At 39.3% G+C, this 12,989-nt stretch overlaps 1 protein-coding gene across 3 annotated transcripts in view; it reads left to right on the top strand.

The window, feature by feature from the left end:
- Window positions 1-11,201, top strand: part of GBP5 (guanylate binding protein 5) — a 16,302-nt gene extending 5,101 nt beyond the window's left edge. The window contains exons 2-12 of one of the 3 annotated variants that reach the window (XR_827097.1): window positions 1,468-1,671; window positions 2,188-2,315; window positions 3,460-3,569; window positions 3,827-4,023; window positions 4,798-5,040; window positions 6,286-6,566; window positions 7,855-8,067; window positions 8,942-9,044; window positions 9,352-9,527; window positions 10,616-10,810; window positions 10,969-11,059. Coding sequence is in view for 2 of the 3 variants with exons in the window: in XM_010860367.1 (XP_010858669.1) it covers window positions 1,476-1,671; window positions 2,188-2,315; window positions 3,460-3,569; window positions 3,827-4,023; window positions 4,798-5,040; window positions 6,286-6,566; window positions 7,855-8,067; window positions 8,942-9,044; window positions 9,352-9,527; window positions 10,969-11,082 (1,761 nt within the window). In the remaining variant the exon portion in view is untranslated. Of the gene's footprint in view, window positions 1-1,467; window positions 1,672-2,187; window positions 2,316-3,459; window positions 3,570-3,826; window positions 4,024-4,797; window positions 5,041-6,285; window positions 6,567-7,854; window positions 8,068-8,941; window positions 9,045-9,351; window positions 9,528-10,615 lie in introns of all 3 variants that reach the window. The other 2 variants (XM_010860367.1, XM_010860368.1) reach the window with 2 other exon arrangements.
- The last annotated feature ends 1,788 nt before the right edge of the window (window positions 11,202-12,989 follow it).

Genomic DNA, 12,989 nt, shown 5'->3' with positions numbered 1-12,989 from the left:
AGGGAGGCCTGGCGTGCTGCGATTCATGGGGTCACAAAGAGTCGGACATGACTGAGCGACTGAACTGAACTGAACTGAGATGTTTTTCTGGACCTCTTTCTTTTTCGATGATCCAGAGGATGTTGGCCATTTGATCTCTGGTTCCTCTTTCTTTTCTAAAAAGAGCTTGAACCTCTAGGAGTTCATGGCTTACGTACTGTTGAAGCCTGGCTTGGAGAATTTTGAGCATTATTTTGCTAGCATGTGAGATGAGTGCAAATGTGTGGTAGTTTGACGTTCTTTGGCATTGCCTTTTTTGGGATTGGAATGAAAACTGCCCTTTTCCAGTTCTGTGGCCACTGCTGAGTTTTCCAAATTTACTGGCATATTAAGTGCAGCACCTTAACAGCATCATCTTTTAGGATTTGAAATAGCTCAGCTAGAATTCCATCACCTCCACTAGCTTTGTTCATGTTGATGCTTCCTGAGGCCCACTTAACTTCGTATTCCAGGATGTCTGTCTCTAGGTGAGTGATCACACCATCGTGATTATTTGGGTCATGAAGATCTTTTTTGTATTGTTCTTCTGTGTATTCTTGCCATCTCTTCTTAATATCTTCTGCTTCTGTTAGGTCCATATCATTTCGGTCCTTTATTGTGCCCATCTTTGCATGAAACTTTCCCTTGGTATCTCTAATTTTCTTGAAGAAATCTCTAGTCTTTCCCATTCTATTGTTTTCCTCTATTTCTTTGCACTGATCACTGAGGAAGGCTTTCTTATCTCTCTGTGCTATTCTTTGGAACTCTGCATTCAAATGGGTATACCTTTCCTTTTCTCCTTTGCCTTTCACTTCTCTTCTTTTTTCAGCTATCTGTAAGCTCTCCTCAGACAACCATTTTGCCCTTTTGTATTTCTTTTTCTTGGGGATGGTCTTGATCACTGCCTCCTGTACAATGTCATGAAACTCCATCCATAGTTCTTCTAGCACTCTATCAGATCTAATCCCTTGAATCTATTTGTCACTTCCACCCTATAATCGGAAGGGATTTGATTTAGGTCATACCTGAATTGTCTAGTGGTTTCCCAACTTTCTTCAATTTAAGTCTGAATTTTGCAGTAAGGAATTCATGATCTGAGCCACAGTCAGCTCCTAGTCTTCTTCTTTTTTTTTTTTTCTGACTGTATAGAGTTTCTCCATCTTTGGCTTCAAAGAATATAATGAATCTGATTTCAGTATTGACCATCTGGTGGTGTCCATGTGTAGAGTCTTCTCTTGTGTTATTGGGTCTAGGACTTCTCTTATTTGAAGGGCTTGGACTTATTTATTATGACCCTTTTATCTATCTTTTTATTTATTATTATTCACTTATTCAGAAACTTAGACCATCTGGGGAGAAGTATGTCTACAGGTTGAGGAAGTAAAATGACTTTTCTCTGCTTTAAGAATAGAAACTTCAGTCTATCCCATGTCTTTCCTTGAACATCAGGTGACACCATGGACATAGCCCCATTGATTCACATGCCAGAACCCTTGTGCCTCATTGAGAACACTAATGGGCCACTGCTGGTTAATCCAGAAGCTCTGAAGATCCTGTCTGCCATCAGGCAGCCTGTTGCGGTGGTGGCTATCACGGGCCTCTACCGCACAGGCAAATCCTACCTGATGAACAAGCTGGCTGGGAAGAACAAGGGTGAGTGACACCAGCAGAGCCCAGCCAAGTCCCTTCTGTCCACCCACACTCCCTGCGTGCAGCACAGTGATGTGAGGAGAGGAAGTTAGAGACTTGGGAGGAATATTGAAAGCTAATGCTTGGCTCAAATTTAGCAAATGATCTTCTGGGAGATGAAAGGTAGAGTTCTGCTTCTGACATATCACCTCATTTTTTCCCTCAGTATCTACTTAAAAAAATTACAGTACTTTCCAATTATAAGAAGACATCAATGAAATAACTTCTACATGTGTATTTATAAGTGACTAAATTTTGATAGTATAATATTCTTGCAAAAAAAGAAATGTCAAATTTCCAGCCCTATGGTACTTGGCATTCTTATTATCGCATTCCTCTATTGTAATTCAGATCACAATACAGAGTTATATTTTCTGCCATATCCTCGCCTTGCTTTCCTTAAATGGTAGCTCACTGATTAAGACAGTCTCCAGTTTCCAGATCCACTCCTCTATTACAGCGTCTCAATTCCCCCTGTAGGATTCTCAGTTGGATCTACAGTGCAGTCTCACACGAAGGGCATCTGGATGTGGTGTGTGCCTCACCCCAAGAAACCAAACCACACCCTGGTTCTTCTTGACACTGAGGGACTCGGAGACGTAGAGAAGGTAAGGAACAAGAATTTCTTTTTAATCAACCTCCTCATCCCTGAACACTCTTTACATGGGGAGACTTTTTTTTTTACTTCTACTTGACCAGGGTATACGTTTTTTCCCCTTTTTGTTTTTAATAGTCAAATTTTAGAAACCTGAAGTGAGAAAAATAGGTGTGAAAGCCAGAATCACAATTGGGAGACTGTGCTAATGTGGAGCTAGGCAGTTAACCGAACTGAAGAGAGAGATGGTGCAAAAAAAGTCACCGTCATGAGTGACCCTGCAGAGGCCAGAGCTTAGCAGTGGGCTTCAGAGCAGCAGAACTTGAGTCCAAATCAGGATCCTAGTACTTGCAGCTCTTAAGACTTTGACAAGCAAGAATAAGTCTCCTCAAATCTCCTATTTCCCCTTTGGTCTCATCCATTTTATCATTTGCACAGGAGATGCATGTTATTTTCCCACTTCTATCTGGCAAGAAAAAAAGCCTTGATTTGTAGTACTTTCCAGTTTTCTAAGCGCTCCCATCACAGCTGACTCCAAGCTACCAAAGTGAAGTCACTAAACTCAAGGCTCAGAAAAGGTGTACACAACCGGCTGTTGTAAGCTGGTATGAGCTGGCTTGAGCACAAAACGGGATCTTTCCCTTGTACTTCTCTTGTTTTTCATGTCTTCATTTTGCTTTTGATTTACCACAATTCAAAATGATCCACCCATTTTTGCTTTAGTTTACTTACCTGTAACATAGAGACAGTGGTTAGCACCTTATTCTCACAGCATTGTTTTTGAGTATCAGATAAGATCAGTAATATGAACTTCCCTGTGTATAATAGTTACTCAATAAAATAGATGCATGTATTATGCATACAGACCAACTTTGTTTTACACAGTTGAAAATCTTGATTTTAACTACTCTGGTGACCTTCAGTAACTTTGACTATCGATTTTGCAAATACCTAACCAGTTACAAGAGGGACTGATAAGTTAACAAAATATGGTTTTATATAAAATTATCAATGCTAATGACAGAACTAAATTTCCCATGTTTCTCACAACCATTTTAGTTTGTCCGGTTTAACATTTGTAGATCAAGGGTCTATTTTTAGCAACTGCTCATATGGGAGTGCCATGAGCCATGACTGAAATTTATTCTGACTTCTAGGGTGACAAGACAAATGACACCCATATATCTGTACTGGCACTACTATTGTGTAGTACTTTTGTATACAACACCATGAACAAAATTGACCAGGGAGCTATCGACCTCTTGCAGTATCCTTTTGTGGCCCAGGATGGTACCAAAGCCAGAAAGAATTCCTCCATTCACCAGCTCATGAGTCCTTGTGTATCAAACACAAAGGTGAAAACACTGTGAACATTAAAAGAACAAGACAAAGTCCTTATGTTTACTGAATGAAATGGGGACTTGGTTACAACCCAAAGAGAATATAAAAGCATATAAAGGCATGGAATTAAATATGGCTCAGATGCAGTCCTATTTCCAAAAGTTTTCCTTAATTGCATCTCAGCTATGTGACAGAACTGTCACATCTGCTCAGAATAGATACCTCACCTAATCTTAACAGGGTAGATGATGCAGCTGACTTTGTGAGAATCTGTCCAGACTTAGTGTGGACTCTGAGAGATTTCTACCTTGGCCTGGAAGCAAATGGGCAACTCATCACAGCAGATGAATATCTGGAGAATTCACTGAGGCCAAAGCAAGGTAAGGGACTCCAATTTTGGAAAGAGGGAGAAAAATAGCACAAGAAGTTATCTCTTGTATGTTGCTGGTTAAACTTATAGTTTCTTATATTTACTCAGCTGACTAAACGACCACATAGTATTAATAATACTATGTATTAATAGTATTATATACATAGTATTAATAATACTATTAATAACAGTTAATAACTAAGTAGTTATTATAATTGATCAATAATAATTATTAATAATTATTTTAATCACTGTAATTAAATTATTTTAATTAATTATTAATAATACTATTAATAATACACAATACTAATAATACTATTAATTGTATTGTTAATAATTAATACTATTAATTTAAACAAACTAATAAAGTCCATATTAAATTATATTATTCCCTGTTCTTGGAGCAAATTACTTTTCCATTTTCCTTTCCCTGGTTGATCACCTTTTAAGCTTTTGCTTTGGTTTGTGAAAATGTAGTGAAGTAAATAACATCAGGGAGTGAAAATGAAAGTCATTCAGTTGTGTTCGACTTTTTGTGACCTCTTGGACTGTACAGTCAGTGGGATTCTCCAGCCCAGAATACTGGAGTGGGTAGCCTTTCCCTTCTTCAGGGGATCTTTGTAACCTGGGATTGAACCCAGGTCTCCCACATTGCAGGCAGATTCTTTACCAGCTAAGCCACAAGGGAAGCCCAGCATCAGGTAGAGGGCATATTTATTTGTGGGAAATAGATTAAAATGAATGTTAATTTGATACTAAATAAATCCTATTTTTCCCTCCAAAGGCACCAACCAACATCTTCAAAATTTTAATCTGCCCCGTCTGTGTATACAGAAATTCTTTCCAGTAAAGAAATGCTTCATTTTTGACTTGCCCACTCACCAGAAGAAGCTTGCCCAGCTTGAGACACTACATAATGATGATCTGGATCCTAAGTTTGTACAACAAGTGGCAGAATTCTGTTCCTACATATTTAGCAATTCCAAGACTAAAACTCTTTCAGGAGGCATCAAGGCCAGTGGATCTCGTGAGTACCTTTTCAAGGGTTTTCCTTCAATTCAAAATAGAGACTGAGAGCACTGTTCCTTCCACTGTCAATGCTAAAAATGCATAGTTAGATACTACCAAGAAAATCATAGGTATCATATTTATTAAATATTTCCAAAAATATTTCTAGATGTTTTTAGTAATGCTTGCAAAATAAGATAAAATAGGAAGAATAATCTGAAGAAAATGTCAAGTTAAAAAAGTTCTGCCTATAAACGATCCACTGTTGAACTAGACTAACCCACATGGGTTGGCAGCACTTATTCCACCAATACAGTGAGTACTTGTTAAGTGCCACAGCCTTAGATAGGCAGAAAATGGGAAGACATACATTGTAGAAATGGAACATATTTAACATAAACATTAAACAAACAGATGCCCAGATTGTCTAAAACCCTTCAAGAAATCTAAGCAGACTTCTCAATCCAATTGTTCCTAAATACTCTATGTCTTGGAACTTTGTAAATTATTGTGTGTTAGTCACTCAGTCGTGTCCAACTCTTTGCGACCCCAAGGACTATAGCCCACCAGGCTCCCCTGTCCATGGAATTTACCAGGCAAGGATACTGGACTGGGTTGCCATTTCCTTCTCCAGGGCATCTTCCCAACCCAGGGATCGAACCCGGGTCTCCTGCACTGTAGGCAGATGCTTTACAGTCTGAGCTAGGGAAGTCCGTATTGTAAATTATTGCTACAATCTAAAGGGAAGATGAGTGGAAACACAAGGAGGCAAAGGATGAGGATAAACAGGAAAGTTCCAAAAAAGAGTAAGGTGACCTGGTCTAATTTGCCTACTTTGTGCTTTTTCAGGTGAGGGTAACACTCACCAGCTTTACATGTTCAAGTAGATGACAAAAGGGAATTTTGAAGGGAATAGAAATCTGAGGAAGAGAGAAAGAAAGGGAAGAGTAAACAGGCAAAAGGTCTACAGTATTCTAAATAAATGAATACACACAACTTTGTATAACCATCTCCTCATTGCTCAATTAGAAAGTGATGAAATGTAGGTCATCACACAAATCTTCAATTTTCTCCTTTGAACACTTTCTTTTCTCAGAGAATGAAAGATCTGTCTTCTTGATCACATAATTTCCCAAAGGAACTTACTTGGGCCATTTGAACACTGTGCAGAAGGCTGAATATGCTAAATTAACATTTTCAGAATTAGTTCAGAGCATGTCCTTTTTCTCTGCAAATAATTCAAGCATCTCTTCCCCCTGTGAAGATCTAGAGAACCTAGTGCAGACCTATGTCAATGCCATCAACAGTAGGGATCTGCCCTGCATGGAAAGTGAAATCCTGACCTTGGCCCAGATTAAGAACTCAGCTGCAGTGCAAAAGGCCATTGCCCATTATGACCAGCAGATGGGCCAGAAGCTGCAGCTGCCCACAGAAACCCTTCAGGAACTGCTGGACCTGCACAAGGCCAGTGAGAAAGAGGCCATTGAAGTCTTCATGAAGAACTCTTTCAAGGATGAGGACCAAGGGTACCAGAAAAAATTAGAGGTAATTAAGTTTTTTTGCTATAGCTCATGGGACTTAGAGGCAATAAATGGAGAAGGCAATGGCACCCCACTCCAGTACTGTTGCCTGGAAAATCCCATGGATGGAGGAGCCTGGAAGGCTGCAGTCCATGGGGTCGCTGAGGGTCGGACACGACTGAGCGACTTCACTTTCACTTTTCACTTTCATGCATTGGAGAAGGAAATGGCAACACTCCAGTGTTCTTGCCTGGAGAATCCCAGGGACGGGGAACCTGGTGGGCTGCCGTCTATGGGGTCACACAGAGTCGGACACGACTGAAGCGACTTAGCAGCAGCAGCCGCAGCAGCAGGGGCAATAAAAGGCAAAATGTTGCTATGCAATACAAAACGTGGACTTAAGAAAAACAATTCTTACTAGACTGAGAGATAATGACTATCACTTGTGTGACCAAGATTTCACTATTATTCTGAAGACAAGTAACAACAAAAAGCATATAACTACCCTGGACCCAACTGTTGTTGTCATTATTTAGTCTTAAGTCATGTCCTACTTTTTGCAACCCCATGGACTGTAGCCCTCCTGGCTCCTCTGTCCATGGGTTTTCCCAGACAACAGTACTGGAGTGGGTTGCCATTTCCTTCTCCAGGGAATCTCTTCCCAACGTAGGGATCGAACCCACATCTCCTGCATTGCAGGTAGATTCTTTATTACTGAGCCACCAGGGAAGCCCCTAGACCCTGTAGATTCTGAAAGTTTCACACACAGATAACTCATCTTATTATGTTACACCCATGGACGAGTTTTTCAAAGCAATCTTATCCCTTAAAAAATTGTATTCATAAAGTATTAACTTTCCTTTTTTATTAATCAAGCATACAGAATTGCCAAACGCTCTACTAAAAGATTATCTCCTCAGGTTTAATAGCATATGCTCATTATTCAGGCCAATTATCCATTCTACCTCCTCACTGGAAATCCCAGACCCAATATAATATTGAAACAATAGTAACACAGTAGGTTGCATTTAAAATTAGGGCTTGAGGCTAGAGATCTGTAGTCTGAAGATTCTATCTAAAGTAGAAGAGGCAAAAGAAAGGGATGTCCAGAGACTTCAGATACAAAAGTAAAGTCACTTTTCTACAGTGTATTATCCATGGAACTTTTTTACAATAGGTTTGGTAGAAAGAATATAGTATTGCTTGTAGTCTTTGAATTCTCAGAAAAAATACAGAGATTCTCTTTGTGAATCATTTCTAAAAATACTGAAGTGTTGGTAATACCTTTTCCATGGGCCTTTGTCCCCTTAAAGATGCAGCTAGCAGCCAAACAGAATGACTTTCATAAACGAAACTTGGAGGCATCACAGAATCATTGCTCAGCTTTACTTCAGGATATTTTTCATCCTCTAGAAGAAAATGTGAAGCAAGGGGTTTATTCAAAACCCGGGGGCCATTGTCTCTTCATTCAGCAGAGAGACGAGCTGAAGGCAAAGTACAATCAGGAGCCCAGGAAAGGAATACAGGTATCCTTGGTTTTATGTATTAATTATGGGGGGCTTGTTGGGGGGGTACTTATTTGAAAACTCAATGACGACAGGAAGAATAATAATTGTGGAATTGAACTAGACTTTTGTGATGAAAGTGAAAGAAGAGAGTGAAAAAGTTGGCTTAAAGCTCAACATTCAGAAAACTAAGATCATCGCATCTGGTCCCATCACTTCATGGGAAATAGATGGGGAAACAGGGGAAACAGTGTCAGATTTTATTTTGGGGGGCTACAAAATCACTGCAGATGGTGACTGCAGCCATAAAATTAAAAGATGCTTACTCCTTGGAAGGAAAGTTATGACCAACCTAGATAGCATATTCAAAAGCAGAGATATTACTTTGCCAACAAAAGCCTGTCTAGTCAAGGCTATGGTTTTTCCAGTGGTCATGTATGGATTTAAGAGTTGGACTGTGAAGAAAGCTGATTGCCGAAGAATTGATGCTTTTGAACTGTGGTGTTGGAGAAGACTCTTGAGAGTCCCTTGGACTGCAAGGAGATCCAACCAGTCCATCCTAAAGGAAATCAGTCCTGGGTGTTCATTGGAAGGACTGATGCTGAAGCTGAAACTCCAAACTTTGGCCACCTGATGAGAAGAGCTGACTCATTGGAAAAGACTCTGATGCTGGGAGGGATTGGGGGCAGGAGGAAAAGGGGACGACAGAGGATGAGATGGCTGGATGGCATCACTGACTCGATAGATGTGAGTTTGAGTGAACTCAGGAGTTGGTGATGGACATTGAGGCCTGGCGTGCTACAATTCATGGGGTCACAAAGAGTCGGACACGACTGAGCAACTGAACTGAACTGAATCATTTTTTACTTCTGATTATATTTTTTCGGGTTCTTAGGCTGAGGAAGCTCTTCAGAAATATTTAGAGTCCAAGGAGTCTATGAGTGTTACCATTTTGCAGACAGACCTGGCTCTCACAGCAATGGAAAAGGAGATCGAAGGTGAGGAAAAAATGGGGAAAAAAAATGCAACACAGAAATTCTACACATTTTAAGTTAATTTGACCTGGTTAAACCTGGGATCATTAAACTAGAGCTAGAATGGCAAAGATGTACCATTCTTAGCTCCTCAGTCTATACCTGAATAGAGCATATACCCTCAGCTATCATATGATTACATGCAGGGAGAAAAAATGACCAAGGAAATTTTACCTATGAAGTAGCGGCAATAACAAATAAGGGAGTGGGGGCAGAAGGAAGGGTACTTTAATCCTAGACAGGTTTGTCATTTTCTTCCTCTCCGAGGTAGGTATAACAGAAGAGTTTATAAAGGCTGAAGCACAAAGGCTGATGGAAAGTCTAATGCAGCATCAGCAAATGATGGAGTCCAGGAAGATATTCCATCAGGAACAAGTGAGACTAATGGAGACAAACAGAGTATACCAGGAGGCACTGCAACAGAGGGCCATGGAACGTCAGCTCCAGGTACTCATCAATTATTTCATCTCTGGATTTTAATCACACTCCCCTCTCTGTATCAATGAGAACACGAAGCACCAACAACGTGGAAGAGGCAGCATAAGACTGTAGCCTAGGGCAAAGACTCTGGAATCAAATAGTGTGGGTGAGAAACCCAGCTCCACCTTACTAAATATATTGTTTGGAGATAGTTATATTAATATTACTTACTTTATAGGGCTATTTTGAAGCTTAAATGAGTCAATATTTGAGTTTAGAATGGTGCTTGGCACAGCATAAGCACTATAATTTGTTAAGCAAAATCCAAGGACATTTCTAACCCACAGTAATTAGTCTTTTTGTTATTTTGTTCATTTTTCTAGCTAGTCTTTTCCTTTGGTCATAGATTACCTTGTTAAATTAATCTCATATTACTATGTCCAAACCCCTGTCTTTACCTTAATTGTTACTGGTTCTGAAGGCCTTTAACTTGCAGAGTTTGTTTCATCCAGTCCTCTGCTATTATTATCACTCCGTTGGCAGTAGTTCCTATCTACCAAGCACTGTACAAAGCACCATACATACATTCTTTAACCTAGTCTATTCAGTGAATCAGGGCCATTATGCCCCCATCTTTCTGATCAGAAAAATTAAGTTCCAAAGAGATAATTAATGCCACTATCACACAGCCTAGCAAATTATCAAAACAGCCTTCCCAGTGAGTGGGATCTGCAATGCTTTCATATCTACAAACCTAGTCGTACATTCTTCTGTGAGCACCCTTAGGAGACAAAGGGCATCCTCCCCATCATGGCTGATCTACCTGTAGGTTCTTGTTTTCCAAGAACTGTTTCAAGACAATTTTGAGATTACACACCCACACCGAAGGGCAGTATTTTCAATCTAGGGGTTTGGATCTCATTCTTTCCTTCTATTTTAACCCCATGACTGTGGAGACATGGAACAAATTCCCTTATCTAAGGCTCAGAGTCATCACCTGATTGAGGATATCACCTAGACCACCCAGTTGAACTTTTGTATTGAGTTATAGTTATGATATTCATAATGGATAAAATGTGCATTTTACTAATTTCAACCTCTCCTTGTAATACTAGATCTGATGTTCCTTTGTGTGTACATGAGAACTGAAGTCAAGATGTGATTCAGATTGCTTCAGGACAAAGGGAGAAGGGGCCTTAGGATATAATTCTTGGGATACCAATATTTCAGGGATTGAGAGATGATGTTTCTGCAGCTATAGAAACAGACCGGGAAGAAGAATTACACAAGTAGGAAACCAAGAGTAAGAGGTAAAATGGATATGAATGGAAAGGAGGAATTAGGGACTATCTTTTACTACTGATTGTTTAAAATAAGTAAGGGAAAGTCAGTGACTGGGACTTTCCATAAACAATGATCTGGACACCACTTTTTGCTCAGCTCTTTCATTTTATGTATCACTCTTTAGGAAGAGGTTAAAAAGCTCAAGGAGAAATTGCAAGCTGAGAACAGAAAACTTCATGACGAACTCCAGAATCTTCCAAGGAATGACTCACCAGATGATACATGCCTCTTACTCTAAAGAGCTAAACACTAGAATTTCATTTACTTGTTCATTTTCACTGAAGACACAAAGGAACAAGAAGCTATAAAACTTGACACAATCATCATTTAAATAAACTTCATGATATTTATATTGAACTTTTGTATTGAATTATTAAGTTATGATACTCAATGGGTAAAACTTGCATTTTACTAATTTCTTAGTAAATGCACCAATAGTTTAAGTATTGATTGCTTCCTTAAAAAGATTATGACTTTTATTATAAGGGACAATTTATCATCACCTCTTGGCAGTGATATTGGGCAGGTTCTATCAGGGAAACTTTCTCTTGAACCTCTAATTTTCCCTATTTTTCTCAGTGGGGATTGGAAGTGACCTGGAGTGGGGAGTGTTTCTATAATAACCCAAGTCACATGGGTCTTGACTAAACTCAGGTGGACGTCACTTTTGCCAAATGGTTTCATGCTGGAGGCCATCAGGGAGAAGCATCGATGATAAAAAACAACAAAAGCTAACCTAGCTTCTTAGTGCAGACAGTATACAATGAATGGTTCCCAACTGGATGGAGGACACTCAGTTTATGGGCAATTATATGATTCCTGGTCATGGTTGGTAGACGATCTGCTTAGATTATTCTAAGCTATAAGCAAATAACATCATAATGAAACACAAGTACTCTAGAAGATGGAAAGAACTACCAGCATGGAAATTACGTCAAAAGCTGAAAAGCTAAAAAAGTCTAACCTTCCTTCTATCCTCACCAAGGGGATAACTTAAATAGGATATTTTATATTATGAACCAATTACTATTGGATTTTGTTTATAATCCTTTAAGTCTGTAAATAAACAGTATAAGGAATGCAACATAATGTGACAAACAATATGATAGGGCTTATTTAATTTTAAGCCCCAAATGTTGGCATTTAATTTTGAGGCTTGCTTACAGTACTAAAATTAAATGAGTGTAATTGCTTGCAATCATATATGAAAACATACAGATTTTTTAAATTAAAAACTATAGGTTATAAAAATATATGCATATGTATATATATTTTAACTGTAAATAACCATAAAGTTTTTTTAAAAATAATTCTACCACTTTGGCTTTTTTTCTCCCAGTAGTTACATCTTCAGGGATTTCAGTATTTCTGTAAAATGACTGAAAATAATTTTAATAGCAAAAAATTAAATATTTTCTTATACATTTTATTGGAGAAGGCAATGGCACCCCACTCCAGTACTCTTGCCTGGAAAATCCCATGGACAGAGGAGCCTGGTGGGCTACAGTCCATGGGGTTGCAAAGAGTCGGACATGACGAGTGACTTCACTTTCCTTTTTCCCTTTCATGTACTGGAGAAGGAAATGGCAACCCACTCCAGTGTTCTTGCCTGGAGAATCCCAGGGATGGGGGAGCCTGGTGGGCTACCGTCTATGGGGTCGCACAGAGTCAGACATGACTGATGAGACTTAGCAGCAGCAGCAGCATACATTTTATTTCCTTTTTGTTTCTTTATCTCCAGTAAAATCAGCTCAGTACAGTCATCAGTCATGTCCAACTCTTTGTGATCTGCAGCATGCCAGGCTTTACTGTCCATCACCAACTCCTGGAGCTTATTCAAACTCATATCCATTGACTTAGTGATGCCATCCAACCATCTCATTCTCATTCCCTGTCATCCCCTTCTCCTCCAACCTTCAATCTTTCTCAGCATCAGGGTCTTTTCCAATGAGTTGGTTTTCCACATCAGGTGGCCAAAATACTGGAGTTTCACTTTGGCATCATTCCTTCCAATGAATATTCAGGACTCATTTCTTTTAGGATTGACAGGTTGGATCTTCTTGCAGTCCAAGGAACTCTCAAGAGTCTTCTCCAAAACCACAGACCAAAAGTATCAATTCTTTGGTGCTCAGTTTTCTTTAGAGT

The sequence above is a fragment of the Bison bison genome, unplaced genomic scaffold (genome assembly GCF_000754665.1).
Source record: "Bison bison bison isolate TAMUID 2011002044 unplaced genomic scaffold, Bison_UMD1.0 scf7180017864466, whole genome shotgun sequence".
Classification (NCBI taxonomy): domain Eukaryota; kingdom Metazoa; phylum Chordata; class Mammalia; order Artiodactyla; family Bovidae; genus Bison; species Bison bison.
This window is presented reverse-complemented; position numbering and strand designations above follow the sequence as displayed.